Source organism: Montipora capricornis, chromosome 5, assembly GCF_036669925.1.
Source record: "Montipora capricornis isolate CH-2021 chromosome 5, ASM3666992v2, whole genome shotgun sequence".
Classification (NCBI taxonomy): Eukaryota; Metazoa; Cnidaria; class Anthozoa; order Scleractinia; family Acroporidae; genus Montipora; species Montipora capricornis.
Window position 1 is genome coordinate 14,750,231 of NC_090887.1, and position 10,000 is coordinate 14,760,230.

At 38.1% G+C, this 10,000-nt stretch overlaps 1 protein-coding gene across 5 annotated transcripts in view; it reads left to right on the plus strand.

Moving 5' to 3' along the window:
* LOC138049593 (thioredoxin domain-containing protein 3 homolog) overlaps window positions 1–10,000 on the plus strand; it is a 33,007-nt gene that overhangs the window by 1,138 nt on the left and 21,869 nt on the right. For all 5 annotated transcript variants that reach the window (XM_068895958.1, XM_068895961.1, XM_068895957.1 and 2 more), the window contains exons 2-10: window positions 1,333–1,390; window positions 2,680–2,783; window positions 3,703–3,774; window positions 3,966–4,082; window positions 5,241–5,328; window positions 7,065–7,147; window positions 7,978–8,105; window positions 9,128–9,259; window positions 9,771–9,845. In XM_068895958.1, the coding sequence (XP_068752059.1) occupies window positions 1,333–1,390; window positions 2,680–2,783; window positions 3,703–3,774; window positions 3,966–4,082; window positions 5,241–5,328; window positions 7,065–7,147; window positions 7,978–8,105; window positions 9,128–9,259; window positions 9,771–9,845 (857 nt within the window). The remainder of the gene's footprint in view (window positions 1–1,332; window positions 1,391–2,679; window positions 2,784–3,702; window positions 3,775–3,965; window positions 4,083–5,240; window positions 5,329–7,064; window positions 7,148–7,977; window positions 8,106–9,127; window positions 9,260–9,770; window positions 9,846–10,000) is intronic.

The window sequence follows — 10,000 nt, forward strand, 5'->3', positions numbered from 1 at the left end:
CAACGATTTCCGTTGCTAAGGCAATGGAGATCGCGTGTAACTGACGGCTGCGGCGTTCGGTACAAACTTGTTTTTGTCGACTTATTAAGTGCTTTTGATGCATGTTGCGTCACTGTATTGTCGGCGTTATAAATGCGGATGACCTTTCTTTGCGTGACATTTTGAAAACAGCTCGATTTTAGCTTGTGTACATGCTAACTTTGTATTGTTACGTTGCCAAAATCTGTACAATCTGCTTTCTGAGAGTTTAGTGCACATGGGGTGTAAAACTTATTATAAGGAGAGTTCCAGAATCGAAAAGGGCGAAATCTTATGTCCAGGAGTAGTTTTTAGAATTTAATGCCTTAAATTGGCCAAAATAAATTGATCAGTTGATAACCTTCGTTACATGACGTAAAAAATTGTACATTTTACATGTGAATCAATACTTCTTAAAATGTACTTTTTGAAGAGAAAGGGAAGAATCTTTTCGCCATGAGAGTGATGTTACCTGTAATATCAGTTGAATATTTGTCTATTTCAACTCCAGGGTATTTTAAAATAAGTGATTTCAATATAGTACTATAGAAGTGTTGGCTACTTCATGCCCCAGAGAAGCTGTCTGCTTCATTTTTTACCATTAATTGATTGCTGAAGTAATTTAAGACAGATCCTTTCAAAGCTATTGGTAATATTAAAACTCATTTTGGCATTGACAACATGAAGTCCTCTAAATGTTATCATTGATTTTGCTTTTGAAATGTAGTGTTTTGTAGCCTTCTGGCTTGTAATCAGAGAACTTTACCTTACATCAGCTGTATAGCTTCCAATATATACTAACCTGCTTCATCAAATAAACAAAACAAACAAACAGGTGGTGTAGGAGCATTGAAAGAATAACATGCTCACGTCATTAAGAAGCTTTAAATCTATTCATTTGCTTTTGTTGTTTGGCAAATGCCGACAAAGAAGAATGTTACTGTACAAAAATTTGAAAATGCACATGCAGACCTAAACATGATTTTTCTCATCATCTGCCTTACTTAACTGTTTTCATTGGACTAAAGCCCCCTCATGTACGCTGGTGCCGTTAAGCTGGCCTATCCAGTAGGTGGATTTGTTTTTAACTCTTGCCAGTACATTTCTGCCAAACGTTGCCAACCTGAAAGTTGAACTCATTCAGTCTTGCCTGCAAGAAGCCAATGTGTGCAATTTGATAATATTAACATTAACGCACTATTTTTTCCCAAGGTTGCGCAAAAAATTGTTAGAAGAGCGTGATGACTTATAATACATCAGAAAACAATCGAAAGTAACTTACATGTGTAATTGTTTTTTGTTATACCTTACTAGGTGGAAATTAAAACTCAAGATCAGTGGGATGAACTGTTGACAAAAGAAGGACTGATAGGTTGGTATAAAGGGAATTACTACCTGCTTGTACTGGGCCACTATAGCAAATCAAGAGGCTTCGGTTAGCCTTCACTTTGTTCAAAGGATTTTTAGCTAGCTGAGTGCTGTTCAAGGTCGGCAGTATTTCAGTGTTTATTTTAATTATGTTACAATATCTTGCTGAATATCCACTGGCAGTCAATTCCGTATTCCCAAGTCTAGGTTAACTTTGTGACCCAACCATAGGGTTAGAATAGTTTTTCACATTTAAGGCTGTTGTTTACAGCATTGATTCCAATCAAAACCAGTATTACTAAGTGGATCCTTTTACAAGTTTCTATGATGGCATTTCAAAATATTTAAGGATGGTGTCTACTATTGTTATTGCGCATACGTTCTGCGCATCTCGAGACACTTGGATTTCCTATCTGTGATGCTTACTAATATAGGGATATTTTTGCGTGGTTTAAAACTATAGGGAGAAAGTAGATCTTAGTAAGCATTCTTGGTATCCAAAAAGAAAATTGGGGGTATAACCATGCATTTTTCAGAGATAACTAAGCTTCAATTTGAGAATGAACGCCATACATTGCTTTGTATTTTATAGCTTTTTACAAATATTATTCATGAATTATCTTTGAAAAATGTGTGGTTACCCTCAATTTTCTTTTTTGATTTCAATAACACTTGTTGAGATCTACGGTTCAGGACTGCATAATCACACACCGGGGCAAAAATATCTTTACTTAGTAGGCACCGTCCTTAATACTTTTTCTTAACAATACCAGGAGAATATTAGCATGGTGGGATGTGATACGGATACAACAACCGGATATTGCATGCAGTGAAAGCATGAAAACTCATTTGTGGTCATCCACACAATTCTGTAATAAACGTTTCCCCGTCACATAGCCTTTTGTGGTCTAGCCGTCATTGCAAGCGCCTCTGAATTGAATTCTACTTGGGGTACTTTCTCTGAAAAGACTCTCTCTAGCATGAGAAGTCCCATGAGCAAAGAAATCTTATGCTTGCACAGGAAAATCGCAACTCCAAAAAGAAAGAAAGAGGCGTTAGAGCTCAATAATACTTTTTTTTTTTAACAAAGTAATTAATGGTTTAGCTATAGTCTTCTTGGACAGGGATGATAAAGCATAATTAGGCCCTTTCTCTGTAGTGCATCAAATAACGCATATGTTTACCAACAGTTTGTTGGGCATTTCTCAGTGTTATAGTCTAGTGTAATTTCTATTATATACTATTTTTAAGTAAGAATGACGTAAAGAAATTCCTTTGTCTTTTTCAACACAGTTGTGGATACTTATGCAGCTTGGTGTGGGCCTTGCAAAGCCATTGTCAGTTCCTTCAAGAGAATAAAGAATGAACTTGGAGATGACTTGCTTGTGTTTGCTACAGTAAGAAATTTTTGTCTGGTGTTATAGTCCTTGGGGAGATAGTGTCTCGTGTTGCCTCATTGCCTATTCAACCCATGGGAAGAGCTCAGTGGACTATTCCAAATCACATATTCCTATGATTTAACCCATTCACACCTCAAACGCCCTAGGACACCCCCATTGACGAGTAAACTTGTCTTGCATTAGACAGAGTAAAATTTATTCACACCTCAAATGCCCTAGGATGCCCCCACTTGACAAGTAAACTCGTCTTGTGTTAGACAGTCTAAAATCTATTCACACCTCAAATGCCCTAAGACGCCCCCATTGACGAGTAAACTCGTCTTGCGTTAAACAGGGTAAAATTTATTCACACCTCAAATCCCCCCCCCACTTGACAAGTAAACTCGTCTTGCGTTAGACAGAGTAAAATTTAGTCACACCTCAAATGCCCTAGGATGCCCCCACTTGACAAGTAAACTCGTCTTGTGTTAGACAGTCTAAAATCTATTCACACCTCAAACGCCCTAAGACGCGCCCATTGACGAGTAAACTCGTCTTGCGTTAGACAGAGTAAAATTTATTCACTCCTCAAACGCCCTAGGACACCCCCTGTTGACGAGTAAAGTCGTCTTGCGTTAAACAGACTAAAATCTTTTAGTGTCACTCTTAGGGGTCAGTGGGTTAATGGAACATTGCATGGATTGTATGTTTAGAGGTCAGGGAAAAGTCAGGGAATGTTTTTTGTTACTGATGAGTGGCATTACCCTGAAAGAGATTGCTATTTGCATTGGAGCAATAATCAGTATTATTATTGTACATGTGACATTGAAGCACACTACATATTGTGTGCAGTTCCATAATAATTATTGTTACTTTTAAAAAGAAATCATTGTAATGCAGTCCATAACACAATTAAAATATTTACTTATTTTTGAAGGCTGAAACTGATTCCATTGATTCTTTGGAAGCTTACAGAATGAAGAGCCAACCAACATTCCTGTTTTACGCTGTAAGTAAATTGACAATATAGTAACCATTATTCAAGTGTAAGAACGGTAAATAGTTCATTGTGGTTTGGACTGACTTCATGAATAATACTAGTGTAAATATAATATATCCTGTGATATTTATACGGGAAAGCTCTAGAGTTAACAGTACATTGCCATAACACTGAATACTGTAGTTGCTTTTATATTGAAGGGTGGAATTCTTGTTAATGTTGTACGGGGATGTAACTGTCCATTGCTGATCAAGACTATACGCAGTGAGCTGGAGAAAGAACACAAAGTTATTAATGGAACAAGTGAGAGAGTTCCGGTAAGTTTGTTCCTATTGCTTTTTTATTGTTATCAACTTGAAGATTTTAATATTAAGCACGTGGACATGGAGCAAAAAAATAAGTGTCATTGCTCGAGTTGGGGGGGGGGGGGGGACAGATGGGGTGTTCCCATGGTCCAAGGTCATGGCTCACGTCAGACCTCGCTGAGCTTGGGATGTGTGCAATGACCAAGGACCAAATATTTTCCATTTAGCCCAGCCAACCTCAGGCAATAACCATTGTATCATATGTCTTTGAGTACCACAGCTTGGGTAGCACAGACTAATATTGAGACTACCACTGTGACAGTCACAGTACAAATTGGTCCTCAATGCTATATGGCTTTTTCCAGCCCTGCATGTGTTTATGTTTACGGCTCTTATACAAGGAATTTCTCAATAAGCATGCGCTGTGGCTGTACATGTCATGCATAATTTAAATAATTTCATTTCAAATTCTGCTATAATAATAATAATAATAATAAGAAGAAGAAGAATAAAAATAAGAATAATGATAATAATAATAATAATAATAATAATAATAATAATAATAATAATAAATTTACTAAATTACCAACTTTATTCATTCAATACGATGAAAGGGAGAGATACCAGAGGTTATCCCTATACGAGGGTATCCGCCACAATGTTACTGATCTAGAGTTGATTTTGATGAGAGATGAAAACCCGAGTACCCGGAGAAAAACCCTCGGAGTCAGATTGAGATTGACTGAAACTCAGCCCACTTACGACCCTGAGGCCAGACTTGAACCAGGGTCACAGAGGTGGGAGGTGTGGTTGATAAGCACTATAAAGCCATCCCGACTCCCCGCTATGCTTGAAATAAGAGTTCAAATTGGACTCATGCTAGCCTAAATTTCTAGTCACCAGCACTAATTTTATTGTCAGGTCTTTTTGGTGATTAGCTATCATCTACAAATATGATGGTTGTCATGGCCTTACCCTTTCCCAACTACAATGTTGTTCACCAACACAAATACTTGTCACCCCTTGGTAAAGTGTATTTAATGAGTAATTAAAATTCACATCATTTTAAGGGTTAATGGGAAAGGAGTGATGAAATTTCTTATATAATTAAGTGTATTTAAGATGAGATTTTTTATATATGTATTAAAATACCATAAATATTTTAAACAGTTTGTTGACCAAGAGGCCTTGAAAGAGCCAGTGGCAGATGTGCACAAAGATGAAGAAATGGAGGCTGAAGAGGAAGAAGAGGAATTAGGTGAGTCAGATGAAGAAAAACAATTATACTGCAGCTTTAAAATTTAATACCCATTGACTCCAGAACCAGTCTTCCATTGACAAGTAAAATTCTCTGGCGTTAGAAAAGTTGAATCTGTTAAATCTCTCCTCAAGGAGTCAGTGGGTAAAAGGAAGTTAGCATTAGTTTTTGAGTGGAGTTTATAGAGGTTGTTAACCGGCACTGACTCCTGAGCCGCCTTACAGAAACATAAAATAATTATTTGAATAAGAGTGGAAAAGGTTTCTCTACAGCATGCAGTGACCATAATACTATTCATTTGTCAGTTGACGTTCTCAGTAAATTAGTCATGTCGGTGTTTGTGTAGTTAATGTACAGTCACATAAAAAGAAAATCTGAACTTCAGTTGTTTATCTGCCTCACGAGTTTCAGGTGAAGATGCAGATTTCTATTGAACACATGCCCTTCTAGCTGGCGCCAGTTGTTCAAACGATGAATAGTAATTGCACTATCCATTGTTTATAGTTCACCACTAAATTTTCTCCGGACCGATTCTTATTGGTTTAAATTGATCATGTGACACGATAGTGTTCGTCTGCGGAGAGACACTATCAGCCCATAGTGCCCGTCCATATCAGCCCGTGCCCGCGCGGAAGAAAATTTAGTGGTGAACAATAAAGACAATAGAGTGTTTATGTCTCGGAACTATGGGTCTGATAGTTGCCCCTTGGAAATTTCAGATGTTCTTAAAACTAGCATATTTGCCCTCGAAGCTTCGCTTCGCGGGCAAATATGTGGTTTCAGATCATCAAATTTCCGCGGGGCAACTAGCAGCCGAGAGTTCCGCGACAGAAACACTAGATTGTTTAAATAGTGTGATTTACCCAGTAAATAGCGTTATTCACTTTTTGAACAACTGGGGGCTGGTGGTTTAAATTCTATTTGCAGGAAAAGTGACTATACATGAACCTCAATTTTTTTCAGTTTATGCTGTTATATAGTAATTTTACAACAGTGAGTCTGCCAAGTAGTTAATCCTATATTATATAGAATAACTTTGTTGGTGAGCTGCAGGTGATGGCCAGATTTCAATGTTATTTCCATTCAATATTCCTTTTGCATAATATTCCTGAAGCTGAACAGATGACAACTAAGACTCGCAGTGTGGAGTTGGTAAAGAAGGCAGATAAGGAAGGTAGCTTAGAGGTTTGGCTAGTCAGTCTAGATAGCAAAACGTCCATAATGAGGCAGACAGTCGATAGTACATGTATCAGTAGATTGGAGTTGAGGCTCATAGCAGCTTGTATCATTTGCAGGCTTCCAGATAAGTTTGTAAGGCAGGGTGTGAACAGGGAATTTAAGCAGGTCAAATTTGCACAGTTCCCACTGAACCAATTAATTATAAAGTTTCTAATATTTGTCGGGTCATGAAGCTGACCATGTAGGGTTTTTGACCCGAGACACCCCTCTTTTCTGAAACACTAACTTGGTACTTGCCCATAACAAAAAGAATCAGCTGACCGAGAGTAGTTTTAAGGCAAAAGATAATTATTCTGCAGCTGACAGCCCTCTTGCATTTGCGCATATGATGCATAATACAATTTGCATCTCTTTTTATACATTACTTCATCCCTTTAATACTTATTCTTTTTTTGTTCTTGATTGTGGATTTTCGTGACTGTATAGGCCAGTCAGCTGTCACATTTTATGCCATTATTTCTCATTATTTTATTTGTACACCTTATTTTAATTTACAGTGGAGCTACCAAAGCAGGTCACCGTAGCTATTATTAAACCTGATGCTGTTAAAGCGGGCCTTGTTGATGAGATCATACAGAAGGTAACCCATTTATGCATTATTGTCATAGATTTTCTTTAGTTTTCAGGGCTAATGAGATGAGTGTTTTGAGCTAATCATCCAAAGACTAGGAAATTCTGTTTATTGCTTTAACTAGCCACAAAATAATGCACCATTATCCAATGTTATGAGCTGGCCTTATTTTCAATAATTTCGTTTGGTGAATGGGAGGTCAGTGACCACAGTTATAAATAAATTAATCTTGTTTCAGTCGTATAGCCACAACAATATTATTTTACTGTTAATAATTATTGTTGGTCCTATGACAGTGACAAGGTTGCATGCTTATATTGGATAATGCCTTTGGTCCTTGCCCTTTGCCATCTAAAAATAACGTTGCAATATTGGGTCATTATTAACCCATTCACACCTCAAACGCCCTAGGACGCCTCCCCCCCTTCCCTGACAAGTAAATCGTCCAGCGTTAGACAAAGTAAAATCTGTCACTGTCAGGGCTCCATGGTTAAAAAGCCGTTTGGTGCTGGAGAAGTGGATAGAAACAAACTTGTTATAAGTGAATATTTGCAGACTTTTCTCTCTTCAAAATGTGCTCAAAAAATCTTTTATTTTGTAATTGCACGAGTCTCTTTATTAGAAGTAGAACCTGATCCTCAGTATGTTGAACTTGCATGATATGAGATGTCCAGCCACTTAACCCTTTCTGCCCCGTGGGGTTCCCCATTGACGAGTAAAATTGTCTGGCGTTAGACAGAGTAAAATCTATAAGTGGCACTATTGGGAGTGAAAGGGTTAAGAGTGAAAAGATTGATCATTATACTACATTGTAATAATCATTTTAATTTGGTTCACAGGTTGAGGAGTCTGGAATGGAAGTTTTGCAAAAGGAGGAAAAGATCCTGTCAAAAGAAGAAGCTGCAGAATTTTATAAACAGCATGAAGGATCTGAGCACTTTGATTCACTGGTTGAATTTATGTCAAGGTATTTTCCATTACACCCTGCGAGCAGAGCCTCCTTTTGTCTTTTTCTTTACTGAGGAGGAGAAAAGTAGGCTCTGCCCAAATCGCGTCAACTCTTTGAAGCCGCTGCAGCCCGAGCTTCTGGACTAGTCAATCTTGTTTTCTCTTGTCAAACCGGTTTTTCCAGTGCAAGCGTCGGTTTAGTGACAAAACCGATGGTTATAACTGAGCCCGCTGTACCATGAAAAAGCAAGATGGCGGCGAGATCTGGCATATTAGGCTTGGGTTCGAGACTGTATCCTGGCAACATGCAGCGCATATTCAAAAAAGATCTTACTCGATTCATGCAGAGCCTTTCTCGAGAACACCAAAATCGAGCAAGCAAAAGAAAGGCTCTGCTAGCAGGGTGTTTCCATTATTGTGTTGTTTCCTTCTGGTTGCTTTTAGTGATGGCGAACTGAGAGAATTTTTATTGCAGTACTATAGACCGTATTCATAAATGGCGGCTAAGTAATTATTCTTTTGTCTTTATGCTAATTTTCCTAACTAGCCTTGTAAACACGAGCAAAATCCAAAAGAATTTGTGCTTCAAAGTGAGGCTAGTTAGGATGATTAACACAAAGACAAAAGAATTTCTTGACCACCTGCTTTAATTTATGAATACGGTCTATAACTGAAATTAACTTGTCCTGATTTGTAACTACATAGTTCTGCAGAACTCAGAAAAAGAGAAATTTCAAATATATTAATTAAGTCCTGAAATATTTCGGGAAAATGTGAAAGGTGTAGTAGTACGTCAACCAATCACAGTTAAGTTTAGAACATCTTAATGTGACAGCTAGCTGGAAAAAAGCATGTTGCTGCTTTAATACAATGTAGATCATTCATGAACTTACACTATTGACAAGCTGCTTCTAGATAAAGACTACATCTTTAATAGGGCTTGCATGCAATGTATGTTAACAGCTGACCATGTGGCCTATATAGCTTTATTGTGGGCCATATTCATGCAAAAAGTTAATATGTTTATTATTTTCATTTTAGTGGCCCATGCATGACTCTGCTGCTCAGCAAAGCAAGCAATACACCAGATACAGGAGATGGTACCATTGAGTATTTCCGTGATCTTATTGGACCAAAAGATGTCAACATTGCTAAGGAGGAAGCCCCTACAAGGTGAAAATTGCTTCATTCATTTTTTTTAGTGGTACAGTGTACATGGCTTCAGCCAGCTCAATTCTTATTTGACGAGATCTTTAATAGAATCAGTGGAAGAATTATTAAAAGTCAGTCGTGAGGCCACTAATATGAGACTATTTAAGTGTCCCGCTCTAGTATTGGAGGCAAAGTGTTGAAGGGGAGATATTTTTGAGTAGACAAAGCTGTTTCTTACCTTTTAACCCATAAACTGACCCCCATTGAGGAGTAAAATTGCCTGGCATTGGACAGAGTAGTATTCTAGATGACAAAACAGAAGGACAGACAGACCCAGAAAGTGTTCCTGGGATTTAAATCATCCCATGGACTCACAGTGGACCTGCAAGTTGTTGACTGACTGAGAAATCCAATTTGCAGTTGGCAATGTATTATACATGCAGTAAGTTTTGTGGAAGTTTTATACTCAATAATTGACTTGAAATGCTTGCTTGCGTTTGCGATTGATAGTAGATGTTGTGCAATCTTTCAGCTTGAGGGCTCTTTATGGGACCGACACTGTCATGAATGCAGTCCATGGCTGTGACTCTGCTGAAAGTGCAGCGAGGTAGGTCCATCTTGTTTTCAATAAAGAAACTAGAAAGAAGTGGTTACATTTACCGGCTGGGAAGTGGGGGGGGGGGACTCCCATATGGAACAGACAGGGATGCTCTTCGGAAATTTTGAATTTAACCCCTAAAGGAGACCATCTGGGCGTGGCTC